This window comes from Bos javanicus, chromosome 29, assembly GCF_032452875.1.
Source record: "Bos javanicus breed banteng chromosome 29, ARS-OSU_banteng_1.0, whole genome shotgun sequence".
Lineage (NCBI taxonomy): Eukaryota > Metazoa > Chordata > Mammalia > Artiodactyla > Bovidae > Bos > Bos javanicus.
In genome coordinates, this window is record NC_083896.1 from 46148602 (window position 1) to 46161778 (window position 13177).

At 57.0% G+C, this 13177-nt stretch overlaps 1 protein-coding gene across 2 annotated transcripts; it reads right to left on the bottom strand.

Moving 5' to 3' along the window:
- Positions 1-1221: 1221 nt before the first annotated feature.
- Positions 1222-10954, bottom strand: C29H11orf24 (chromosome 29 C11orf24 homolog). 2 transcript variants are annotated; one of them, XM_061407232.1, is made up of 4 exons: positions 10812-10954; positions 7208-7389; positions 3294-3467; positions 1222-2629 (listed from the first exon to the last, which is right to left on the bottom strand). In XM_061407232.1, exons 3-4 carry the CDS (start codon positions 3367-3369, stop codon positions 1539-1541), a joined length of 1167 nt encoding a protein of 388 aa, XP_061263216.1. In that variant the 5' UTR covers positions 3370-3467; positions 7208-7389; positions 10812-10954; the 3' UTR covers positions 1222-1538. The 2 variants fall into 2 exon arrangements, with proteins under 2 accessions (XP_061263216.1, XP_061263215.1); XM_061407231.1 differs by having other exon boundaries at positions 7208-7405.
- Between the last annotated feature and the right edge of the window lie 2223 nt (positions 10955-13177).

The window sequence follows — 13177 nt, forward strand, 5'->3', positions numbered from 1 at the left end:
TATCCTGCCTTGGCAGGTGGATTCTTGGCCCACTGAGCTAACAGAGAAGCCCCTGTCATTGTCTCTTATTATGTGCCATTTGAAATTCTTTTTGGAGGCAGAACTTAAAATAGGAGGATCAGACATGCAGGTCTGGCTCAGGAGACCCCTGTGATGGGGAACCTGGCGTCTCCAGGTAAAGTCTCCTCCTCAGGGCTCAGAGTAGTTGAGAAGCAAAGAGTCAACTCCGCTCCTGGAATCTTGCCAGGCAGCATGGCCCTAGGGCCACGACAGACGTGACTGTCTTCCCATTTCACACTGAGTCCCCACCAGTGCCCCGTGCTACAAGTCACACAGCTCAGAGACGTGGCTTGGAAGCCGGTCTCACGTGCTGTGGGCCAGCTCTCGCTGCCTCGGGCAGGTAGGCAGTGAGGCCTGAAAGCCAAGTGCGGTCTGGACAGCATATAAAACAAAGCTGTTAAGCAAAGACCCGGCCTCTGGAACTGGTGGAACTCTGACTCTGGCCCTCTGCGGATGAGTGAGGCCTCCTCTGTGTCTCGGTGGTCCCGCCTTTAAAATGGGGCTCAGAGCACTGGTGTCCTAGGGTGCGGGTGGGCGCTGAGTCACGTGCGCTGAGCACCAAGACAGTGTGTGGCCTGTGACAAGCACGCAGTGTGGGCTCTGACGGCTGCTGGGAACGTGGGGCCTGGCCTCGGGCTCGCTCGGGCCTGGGGCTCCCCTGGGTTCCGGGGTGACCTGGGGTGCATTGCTGGTAAACGACAGCCCAAGGCACCACCTGACCAGGCTCCCATGTGGCCAGAGCACACGGTGAGCTGTGTGGGGTCCCCGGAAGCCGGGTCTGGGCAGATCCTGCCCACCTGGTTACACGGTGTAGCTCACACGTGGTGCACGTTTTGTTACTCGGGTCTCGTATCCAAAGCAGGCTCCATGCGTCCACCACATCACAGTCCCGAGAAAGGAGGATTCGAGGAAAGGACTCACGTCCACGTGGTGCCAGGGACCCTCAGAGGCAAAGGCTCGTCCCGCCCAGGCTCAGACAGGGTCAGGCCTAAGAGCGAAGCCCAGGAGAGCAGCAGATGCGGCCCACGTCCAGGGCCTCGCAGAACTTTCAATGTCGACAACATCGCATCCCATCACACAATCTTGAACAGGCTCCCCGGGGCGTGACGGGAGCAGGGGCGGGGGGCAGGATGCAGCCCACACAAACAGAGGGACGCGGTCTGAGTGGAAAGGGGTCATTGCTTTAATTCAGGTCAGGACCCACCCCGGGGGGCCCACCCACCCCATCCCGAGGCAGAACCACTGGCCCTGTGTCAACATGATCGTTACAAAAATAAATATGAAAAAAGCAGCCGCTCTTTAGTGATCATGGAATTAATCTTGACAGCAATTAAATGTGTTTAGCATCTGGCATGTCTCCTAAATTGCACCAAAAGAATCTGGAAGCACTTGGTTTGGCCTCAGAGGCAACCCGGAAGGGAGGGCACAGGGGGCCTGGCCCAGGCCCGGCTAAGCGCGGTGCCCGCCTGGCCCGCAGGTCACATCTCGGAGTCGGCATACATGCCGTTGATGAGATAGTCCACCTGCGTGTAGTCCTTCTTCCTGTAGCTCTCGTAGGCCTGCAGGGCGAACAGGATCAGGACGGTGATGAAGAGGGTGACCCCCAGCAAGAGTACCGCCAGGAGGAAACTTCTGTTCACTGAGGACAGGGCCAGGGGCTCGCTGGAGACCACCAGGTACCGGCCCTGGGTGCTCGGCTGGCACGAGTCTGTGGGTGGCACCTTGGAGTCCCCGGGGGTCGGCCCTGGGGAAGTAGTACCAGGCGTGGCCGCAGGCTCGGTCTGCTCCGGCGTCTGAGTCGTGCCTGGCCCTGCGGCCCCCGGCGTGGATGTGGCAGGGCTGGGCCGTGTCGTGGGGGTCGTGGCCTCCACTGTGGGGGCCGGGCTGGTGTGAGGTGTGGAGGCTGCCGCTGTGCTGACGGTCGGCTCAGGGGCCTTGGTTGTAATGCCCATGGTCGTGGACATGGAAGCCACAGCTGGGGAGGCGGGCTCCGGGGTTGTGTTTAAGAGGGTGGGTGTGGGCCTCTGTGCCGTGTCATCCACAGTCCGGGGCGTCGGCGTTGGCGCCTGGATGGTGCGGCCCTGCGTGGACTCACTGAGTGCTTGGGGACTCGAGGGCGTCAGGCTGGCGGTGGGCCCGGGAAGACCGTGTGAGCCTGCGGGGCCGCTGACATTTGTGGGGGTCCCGGCAGCAGGCTGGGCACCTGTGGCCGGTGTGCGTGTGGTGGGCGGCATGGCCGTCGTTGGCCTAGATGACGTGCCGTTGCCGGGCGCTCGCGTGCCAGGTACGGACGGGGTCCTCCAGGCAGATGCCGGGGTGGGCGGCACGGGCGGCCTGGAGGCGGCTCCGGCCCGGGTCCCTCCAGCCGTCGCAGAAGTGCCCACGTCTGTCCTGTGTGTTGCCCCTGCTGTGACTGCAAGAGAGGTGTGGTCGCCTCCCCAAGTCCCTCTGGTCAGCGTGACAGGAGACGGTGTCGCCGGGGTCATTCTCTCAGCTGTTGTGTTCAAGACTTCGGTCGCTGTTTCCATGGATGAGTTTTTCTCCAAATGGTCCCACGTTTGGTTGAGGACTGCATACCGTTAAAAGTCGGAAAAGGAGAAAGACAAATGATCATCTTCTCATTAGAGAAGTGGATTACTCGGGTGGATTATTCAGAGCCGGGCTGAGTTTCTGGGCCGTGGGTCTGGCCGGGGAGGACGATGGTGACATGGGGCCAGGTTTCCCTCTTATCTCACCGCGCACCTCTAGCCTGCAGCCCGGGTGCTCGGCGCTGTGGTTAAAAAACTCCTTTCCTCTCTGAACCCCAAATGCACGGGAAGACTTCGGAGCTTCACCTTTTGATCCAAGTTCCAAAATAGTGAAGTCTCACATCACAGGTGTGATTCACCATTAAAAAAAAACTATCCAACACACACCCAGGTTTTCAAAGCAGCTAAATCCCTGCCCAGATATTCACACCGTGCCACAGCTCTCAGCTTTATGGAAGGACTTACAGAGTTCTGGGGACGCACGGTGCCTGGCGCAGACGAGAAGCGCAACTAAACGTGATGTCTGGGTCGACCGACTCCCCAGTAAACACTGGGTTTACGGAACAATTGAAATTTTGCAGGACCCAGTGAGTAACCCTTGCAGGGCTCAGAAGCCGAGTCCCACGTCAGCTGGACGAGCCTTCCCAGCCCAGCCCCCGGAGCCCCGGCAGGCCTGTCCAGCGGACACACAGCTTTCTCACTTACGTGGATGCTTGGATGTGTGCAGGCTTTCGGATAAGGACCAGGAGGAAACCCAAACGAGCACGAGGGCTGTCCACATCTTGCAGGTGGGCCGGGAGCGAGGCTGTGTGGTCCCCGAGGCTCCCAGCTGGCCACGCCTCAGGCTGCTAAGGGCTCCCTGTTGCTTGGCCGAGGGACCTACGGTCAAGACAGCAGGCGTCTGGTCAGGAATGCAGGGGCAAGGGCTCCCGTCACGGGTGAGGGAGGGCTCTGGCGGGCCGCAGGGTGCAAACCCAGCCAGATGTTCCCTGGGGCCTGGCACGCGGGAAGGGCATGCCAGTTCTCAGCCACGTGTCCGGGGATCAGCCCGGTGCTTGCTTTCATGGGCTTACAGCACTTCTTGACCCACTTTCACAAGTCCCACCATCCCACCCCAGAGTTCAGAATATGAAAGAGCAGCAGAGAGAAGGTATAAAGACTTCCAGTTACCGAGATCACCCAAGTCCTCCTCCTGAACATCTGCGGCCTGCAGGACCTGTGATGGCTGACCGCATGGGGACATGCCACGAGCAGCCAGCCTTCACCCATCCGTCATCCGGCCACCCATCCATCCAACCAGCGCACCCCAAGCCGAGTGCCCGCTAACGTGCCAGGCAGCGGACTCAGGACAGAAAGACGAGAGCCACACGACTCTCTCCTCCAGAGGGAGGCACAGAAGAGTGGTCACCGCAAGCTGCTGCCAGTGCAGAGCGGAGCGTGACTCAGGGTCGGGAAGCGGCAAGGGGATGGCGCCTGGGCCGGCCGAGAAGGGGTAGGAGGAGGCTGGCCCTCCGTGCGGAGGCCCCAGAGGCGGGTGGGAGGGGACTGGGTGCCTCGGGCCCCAGAGAGGGCATAGAATTCAGCTGGGGGGGGCTGGAGCAGGGTGCCAGCTGGGCCATATTCTGAAAGACGGATGGGATCCACCTGTCGGAAAAGGGGTGGGGGGGATGAGTAGGGGGTAGTGGCCGGTAATGACAGCAGGGACCAGGGGACGGCACGGTGAGACCGGGGGCTAAACTAGAGAGGGGCGGGCACGGTTTGGGTTTGGGGGTGCGGGGATGGGAGCCCCTGTGGGTCCGACTGAGGCGGGTGTGACAAGTACACACGGGGGTTCCAGGCGACGGGCATCTGGGAGCGGGGAGGGTAATGCAGGCGGGAGGGGATGAGGCCCAAGGAGGCCGAGAGACTTGGCCCAGGGGTTCCACGGTGAGGGACAGAGGGCAGGCTGAGCGGGCCCGCTCGCAGAAGCCCCGGTCTCCGAGGCTGATGGTGCAGCTGCAGAGACTCAGAGTCCCCACCGCGGCTGAGCGTCAGCAGAACGAGAACTGGCACAGCCAGGACAGGCTTCCTGGGTGCACAGGGAACTCCCCATGCTCACACCGGTCTCTCCCATGTGCCAGCACTCTCCCGTCCCTCGCTGCAGGGCAACCAAGGGGCCTGGTAGCCTTGAGGGGCCCGTCACTTCATGCCCTGCTGGTCCTGGGTGGGCCCTGAGCCTGTCCTCGGCCCCACCCAACCGCCGGAGTCCCACATGGTCGCCTACGAGGCCTGGGCCCTCCCTGGACAGGGGCCCAGCTGTGTGCACCTTGGGTTAGTCCCGCAACCCGGCACTCCACGGCCCAGGGCAGGCAGAGCACAGGCTGCTGGAGTCTGGGGGCAAGTGAGGGGACTGGGGCCCCTGAGGGCGCCCCCCACAAGCAGTCCTGCCCGCAGGTACCCTAGGCCATCAGCGCAAAGCTCTGGAGTTCCATAGAAATCTTGGAAGGGAGCCTTCAAGTTGCCCTGAAGGAAACGTACTGACCGACTCCTCGCCCGGCATGACGCTAAGTGCTGCTCTCCACGGACCAGAGGCCGGGCTGGCTCCCTGGCCTCCCAGCAGCCCCAAGAGTCACCTTCAAGCGTCCCTATCCTGGCCCTGTGCCATCTGCCACTCCACAGCTGCCAGAGAGATTTCTGTAACCCACAAAGCCCACCCTGCCTCAGCTGCTTAAACCCCTACTCTCCCAGGATAATTCCAAAGCTTACTGACCAGGGATTTTGGCAGGAACTAACGCCTGTGGCTGGCGATTTGTCAGGGAAGTGATACTGAAATGTACCCCTGAATATTCATTGGAAGGACTGATGCTGAAACTGAAGCCCCAACACTTTGGCCACTTGATGCAAAGAGCCAACTCATTGGAAAAGACCCTGAGGCTGAGAAAGATGGAGGGCAGGAGGAGAAGGGGACGACAGAGGATGAGATGGTTGGATGGCATCATCGACTCAATTGATATGAGTTTTAAGCAAACTCCAGGAGATGGTGAAGGACAGGGAAGCCTGGCGTGCTGCAGTCCACAGGGTCACAAAGAGGTGGAGACGGCTGAGCGACTGAACAGCAACGTTTAGGTAACAGAAGACGCATTAATACTTCTCTGGTCAGTAAGCTGTCAGCATGGCGAGGCAGCATGGCGAGGCAGCCTTCCATGTCTGACCCTCGGCCCCTCCTGGATGAACCCACTTCCACCAGATTCGTGAAAGACATGCAGTTTCCCGCCCGCCCCCGTGCAGCTTAAAGGGGCCCCTCGGGGTGGCTTTCTGCCTCCTGTGAGCAGCGGGGACGTTGCAGGTTGGCCCCAGGACTGGAAAAGTCCCCTTGGAACACAAACTCTGCTGGAAGGCTGTGCTCCGCACCCCCACCCCCATCCCTGGCTTCTGACCAATTGTCACTAACTTCAGTTTAGCCTCATGGTGCGCTTTCCCGCCAAAACCGTCCCGTCAGGGTTCCTGGGGTCTCACAGGTGTCAAAAGGTCCCTGGGCCCTACCAACTAGAGTCGCATCTGCTCTCGAAAGGCATCCTTTGTTCCGACAGAAACACGTGGGGGGTGGGGGGGGTGGGCGGAGAAGAAACAGACCAGTGTCCTGAGTGAGGACTGAACCAGGGAGGTTTCAGGCACAAAGAGTTCACACAGCACCACCACCCCCACCCGTCCGTGGCTGAAGCAGACGCAGCTGGACTCTCCATAAATAAATGTATTGAAACGGCTCTCTCTTCAGCCAGTCACACCCAGCGAGTGCATTGACAACACCCCCACCACCGAGCCCCACATGCTCCCGTCTGAACCCTGGATCCCAGGGCTTCCAGAATGCACCCCGGGCCTTAGGCCCTTCCGCTGCCCCCTCACTACAAATCTCGAGAGCAGGGTTAGCAAGCTTTTTCCTGTGAGAAGCTCAACTGCAAATATTTCAGACTCTGTGGGCCATGCAGTCTATCTTGGCTACTCAAGTCTGCAAAAGCAGGCATGGACCCTAGGCAGGTGATGGGTGTGGCTGTGTCCCAATAAAACTTTATTTACAAAGACACGCAGTGGGTGGGCCATGGCCACCCCTGGCTCTGGGACTTCACTGAGCTTCAGCTGACGTTCCAGCTAAGGCAGGAGGAACCGATTCAGGGGGCTAAACGGATTTCCTCCTTCTGTCCAGCTCCTCACCCTGGAACAGACGTGGACTGTCCCATTCTTGGTCCAGGGACGGCCTCCAAGCGGTCTCTTCCCGGGGCCCCTTCTGCTATGAGAGGCCCCCTCTGCCCCCCACATTGCTGAGATGCAGCACCCCAAGGGGCTCCCACAGTCTCGTGGTGTCACGAGGCCTAGAGGGAACCTTCCAGCAACAGAAGATGGCCAGAGGACCACATGGCTCCCATGCCCACCTGGGGAGCCCTGTCCAGGGCCACCAAAGAAGGCAGAGGCTCTGACGGTGCAGCACCACCGGCCAGGCGTCCCGGTCACTGGATGGCTCGGCCCGCTGACGTTTGCACTTTCTTTTGCCCACTCTGACCCTGCAAAGCCCCCACAGGGCCGTTTCTGGGCTCCCTGTCCTGTCACCGAGCAGGTGGCCCTGCCCGCGGGCCTTGGACACTCACAAGAGGCAGCTGTTCAGGGCGCGCTCCCAAGCTGGGCCATCTTCCTTGGAGAGCTGAGGGCTTGGCACTGAGGGCTCGCAGGGTGAGGTCTGGCTTTGCGGGAGGCGAGGGCAGCTTTGCAGGGCACTCCCAGGCCATGGCATGCTCTACGGCGCAGGTGGGATCCAGGCAGATGCTCCACTCTGGTAAAAGATGCATCTAGGGTTTGAAAAAGAGCACGTGCTCCTGAGGAAAAGCAGGGGGTAGTATCCAGTGAGAAGGGAGGTGTTTTCCTAGGAGCCAACCAAAACTGCAGAGGAGTCCAGGATACAGTTGTAAAGATATGAACCGGCAGGCATGATTCCGTCATTGGTGAGTATCTGATACACACTCAGGAAGAGATGCAAGACACTCACCACTTTCAAGAGTGGCAGACACAGGAGGTGGTGATGCCTGAGGACCACCACTGGCTGGCTCACGATCACAGACACCCACGTGCACATGTGCCAACCAGAACCCTGTGAGGCTCCTGGGCACACAGATCTTTTTGTCCCCCCATTTCTTATAGGCAAGACTCCAGACTCCATGACCTTCTCTCAGTTCCAAATGGCCTGCTATTGCTGCTAACTCGCTTCAGTCATGTCTGACTCTGTGCGACCCCATAGACGGCAGCCCACCAGGCTCTGCCGTCCCTGGGATTCTCCAGGCAAGAACACTGGAGTAGGTTGCCACTTCCTTCTCCAATGCATGGAAGTGAGAAGTGAAAGTGAAGTTGCTCAGTCGTGTCAGATTCTTAGCGACCTCATGGACTGCAGCCCACCAGGCTCCTCCGTCCATGGGGTTTTCCAGGCAAGAGGACTGGAGTGGGGCGCCATCGCCTTCCAGTTGCTAATCACAGGAGGAACAGCGATGAAACCCAAGGCAAGACTAACAGACCTGGCAGATGGCTCATCAAGATTAGAAGGCCCACCCTGCACACACCCTAGTCTTGTCAGCAACCTCACCCTTTTGAAACTTTGCAGAAGTTACTGCCTGGTTCCTTATCACATCCCCTGACTGTAACCTCTTCCTACTCACCAGGGAAGGGGGCACAGTTCTTGAGGCCCTCGCCTACTGTGCTCCCCCTTTGCATGGCAAGGTAAGAAAGCCACTCTTTCCTTGAGTGGCTCTGTCCTCCATGACTCTGTCTCCATATCTCTGGTCTTGATGCACAGAGTCAAGGTTTTGGCAACATACATACACACACGCACAGGCAGTCACACTCATGCACATAGCTACACATGCAGTCATATCCATGTGACAAGGCAACCCATGCATGCACACTGCCCCGTGTGTACACGTGCAATCATACCTGTGCATGTGTGCAACCACACACACAATTACATACACGAGGTGTGTGTGCTCATGGAGCATATCTCGAGCTATCTCAGGGAACTCGATGGGTCTCTCAGGAAACCTCTGACGGCTCCCATCACTGTCTCTTCCCCCAACCAGTGCGGCTGGTGATCACTGCTACAGAGACAGGAATTGGCCGCTGTGTAGAGTCAAGAGCAGGCCCTTGTGCCATGACTTCATCCCTCTGGTATGGTACAGCCCCCACCTTCCAATCCTGTATTTTAAATGTCAAGATTCCCCTGTCGGGACCTGTGCTAATCGAAGTTGACTCACGATGGAAAGTGAAAGTGAAGTAGCTCAGTCATGTCCAACTCTTTGTGACCCCCATGGACTGTAGCCCACGAGGCACCTCCATCCATGGGATTTTCTAGGCAAGAATACTGGAGTGGGTTGCCATTTCCTTCTCTGGGGGGATCTTCCCAATCCGGGGATTGAACCCAGGTCTCCTGCATTGCGGGTAGACACTTTATCGTCTAAGCCACCAGGGAAGCATCATGGAGAAACCATCACCAAAACTTAGTATCTGGTTTCCCCTGCAGAGGTTTTTGATATTGTTCAGTAGCTCAGTTGTGTCCGACTCTTTGTGACCCCATGGACTACATCACACTAGGCTTCCCTGTCTTTCACCATCTCCCAGAGTTTGCTCAAACTCATGTCCATTGGGTCAGTGATGCTTCAGTGAGCCTTAAAGGAGAGTCTGGCCAATTATTCTCATTATCTGGTGTAGAAAGACTGGGCAGGTCAAGGTCTCAGAAAGAGACCCTTGGAGCAGGAAGGAAATGGTGTTAAGTAGGAGAGCAGGCCAGGAGGAAAGACAGGAGGTTAGGCTGGTGCTGAGAGTTCTCATTTTCAGGGCTCAGCTCCTCATGAGCTGTGCAGGGAAGGGACAGGAGCCAGACAACGCTCCATGAGAAAGGCACCCTCAGACGTGGCCCTGGGCGCCTCCTTCTCTGATCCTTGACTTCGTGCTGCCTCTCAACATCTCCCACTTCCGATTTTTGCGCTCTCAATCTTGGCTTGATTTTAAATTTTTTTGAAACTGTGATATACAGGGTGCTGCATGCACATTACCTAAAAATCAGACTCCAAATTGCTTAATTCCTTTTTCTGGTTTACACAGGTTCCTGGGCCCAACGCAAGTGTTACCTGCCACAGTCCATCACACTAGTAACATATTTATCAGCAGCAGCGGCAATGTGACTCCAAGCTGGAGAAACGACACATACCAAGAAATAGGGATTGCAGAAACAAACACAGGGAAAACCACAGACATCTGTCCTGACACGTCACCTGGCTGAACTTTGGTATCAGAACGCAAGGAACACAGGCGTGTGGGTTTGTGTCTTTAGACATTGTCCTGGGTTCCAAAGGATGTGTCTGTGGCAGATGGGAACCTGGAGTGCTGGAGAGCATCTTAATTATATTGCTTCCTTCCAGGCTTCTGGAGTTTTGGGTATGATGCTAATTGCTGATCAAGAGCCTAATTTTTGCTGGCCACGTGGGCAAATTCCACATTCCTTTGTCCATCAGGCAAGTCTGGCCTATAAGCTGAACATCTGTATTGAAATTTTAGAGATGATTCCTCCAGGTAGGGGGGAAAAAAAACAATATTATTAAAGGCAGATTTCTAAGTAGGTATTTATGTCTTATGGCAAACCATGTGGATGCTGGCCCCTCATACTAGCTTAACAACTAATGGCAGAGACTAAGCGGCTACCCAGACTCACGTGGAGGAGGCAGGCAGGTTAAGTGGAAATGCATAAGCCCCTTCCAGGTAGAGAGGGCTTAGGGGAGGCCTGGATCACCTGAAAGGGCCAACTCTGTCGTTGAGGGCAACACTTCCTGGGGCCCAGCCTTGGGCCGGGTAGGACCTTTTAAGCTCCCCACCCATCCAGGTGTGTCCCAACTTTTCCTCCTTCACTCCCAAACTGGATCGACCGCGTCTCTTCTTCTCCGGTTCGGGGTCCTCTTAAGGCCCCTTTTTGCCTCCTGCCTCTTGGGCTTCCCCATCCCCGCTCCTTGCCCCAGCTGACTCCTCCTTACGATCCTTCCTCTCCTTCCTCACCTCCAATCGTCACCAGTGTGCACTCCGTATCCCCATTCATCGTGTCGCTGCCTCCCTCCTCCGCCCCTCGAGTCCCCCATGCACCCCACCTCCCCCTCTCCGCCCCCAAGCCGGTACAGGCAGCAGTGACAACAGCTCCCCGGGACAGCAGGGAGGCCCGCTTACCCGGGCGCGGCAGGCCTTGCGGCGGCCCGGCGGCCCTCGGGAGGGGTGAAAGCGCCCGCGGTCCGGCGTGGGGACGTGGCCGGCGGCAGAGCCGCGGGACCCGAAGCCAAGACCGCTCAGGGCAGCCGCCCCAGCTCGGCCCCACCCCTCCCCGCCCCGGAGGTGACGTCACGGGAGGGCGGGCCTGGGTGGGTGGGGCAGCCTTGGACGACCCCGGAGCCCCATCCCCGAAACGAGTGGCGCTGCCGGAGGCGAGCCGGAAGTGAGGGGCGTGGCCGCACCCAGGGCCACGCCCACCGCGGAGCGGCTCAGGTTACACCTCGAGGGCGGCCGGAAGTGGCTATTTTGGACGGGTCTCTGCCGGAAGTGGTGGTTCCTGGGGCTTTGCCACCTGGCTGCGAATACCGCCCTGTCCGGCCGAGGGTCTCGGAGAGGGTCATCTCACACCTACCTCGGCGACGTGGCTATGCCACGTGCCCGCTCCCATCCCACAGACTTTATCCAGGCCCAGGGGCCAGCGCTGGGACTAATAGAGATGGCCATCCGTGAGTCTTGAGCGCTTGCACGCGCCAAGCCCTGAGCTTGGTTCAGTGATTTTACTCTGCAGTAACCCTGTGACACGCTTCGCACCCGTTTTACAGACGCTGAAACTGAGGCTCACAAACTGTTCTTTAATTGTGAGCCGTGAATAACAGTGGGGCAGAATGAAGTATAGAGTAAAGCTGACGGGACTTGACCTTCATTAGAAATAGGCTTTAAGGGGTGAGACAGAAGCTCAAGAGGTATTGGTGGTGGTGGTTTAGTCGCCAAGTCATGTCCGACTCTTGCGACCGCATGGACTGTAGCCTGCTAGGCTCCTGTCCATGGGATTCTCCAGGCAAGAATACTGGAATTAAGTTGTTGTGCCCTCCTCCAGGGGATCTTCTTTACCCAGGGATGGAACCTGGGTCTCCTGCATTGCAGGCAGATGGTTCACCGACTGAGCTATGAGGGAAGAGGTGTTGGGTGTATGTACATACTTATGGCTGATGTATGTATATTCTTGGGCTTCCCTGGTGGCTCAGATGGTAAAGAATCTGCCTGCAGTGCAGGAGACCTGGCTTCAGTCTCTGTGTCAGGAAGATCCCCTGAAGTAGGAAATGGCAACCCATTCCAGTGTTCTTGCCTGGAAAATCCCATGGACAGAGGAGCCTGGTGGGCTACAGTCCATAGGGTCTCAAAGAGTTGAACATGACTGAGCGACTAAGCACAGCACACAAATACATGGAAAAGCACTAAATCATTGACTTGAGATGTCTGGTTTTCTTTAACAGTAATCTTTGGATGTTCCAACTCCCTGGTTTTTGTTGCTGAAACTCCTATATGTCCTGGCTCCTCCCTTACCTCTTCGGGGCAGTATCTCAGAATTTTCTGAGATGCTGTATCCTTGGCTTAAGTCTTCAGTTTTGTCGGCCAAATAAAACATAATTCTCAACTTGTAGGTTGTAAGTTTTTTTCAGTCAGCAGGGCCCTGGGCTGAGAAACTAAATGGGCCACAGAAAACTGGGGGTATGTGATGACAAGGTCAGCTAGCCGGCTGTGAGCCCTGGGAGCACCCGAAACTCAAGTTAGTGGTGGCACCTCCCAGTACCGCACGGTTTCAGGTTGTGGAGAACTTGCTCTGAAAGACATAGGTTTGCTGAGATGTAGACCAGATGAGAGGATTCATGAAGACAAGCGCCTTTGATTTGTGTTTGCTTTAATTTTCCCAACTGCTGCTGCTGCTGCTAAGTCGCTTCAGTTGTGTCTGACTCTGTGCGACCCCATAGACGGTAGCCCACCAGGCTCCCCCGTCCCTGGGATTCTCCAGGCAAGAACACTGGAGTGGGTTGCCATTGCCTTCTCCAATGCATGAAAGTGAAAAGTGAAAGTGAAGTTGCTCAGTCGTGTCCAACTCTAGCGACCCAATGGACTGCAGCCTACCAGGCTCCTCCGTCCATGGAGTTTTCCAGACAAGAGTACTGGAGTGGGGTGCCATTGCCTTCTCCAAATTTCCCCAACTAGCTCTGATCTAACATGAAAAGTGCAGCATCTCTGTTCAATTCACAAGTGAAAATACACTCAAGCAACCGGTTATAGTTCTGTGCTTTCCTTCCTCAAAGTCAGCTTCTGTGATCCTGTGTTTTATTTCCTCTTTGCCAAAACTGGAACAATTTTTACCTCTAGGGCTGAAATTACAAAGATAAGACAAATTACAAAGATAAGAAGCTCCTTCCTTCTTAAGGAGCTCATGGTCTAGAGCAGGGTCTGCCGGCCCTCTGTCTGCTTTTATAATTTTATTTATTTGTTTGCTTGTTTTTAGCTGTGCTGGGTCTTTGTTGCAGCAG

Coding starts and splice junctions, on each gene's coding strand:
- C29H11orf24 (XM_061407232.1), bottom strand. CDS start 3,369: ATGTGGACAGCCCTCGTGCTCGTTTGGGTTTCCTCCTGGTCCTTATCC. Junction 2,630..3,293: donor GCACACATCCAAGCATCCAC/GTAAGTGAGAAA, acceptor AACGGTATGCAG/TCCTCAACCAAACGTGGGAC.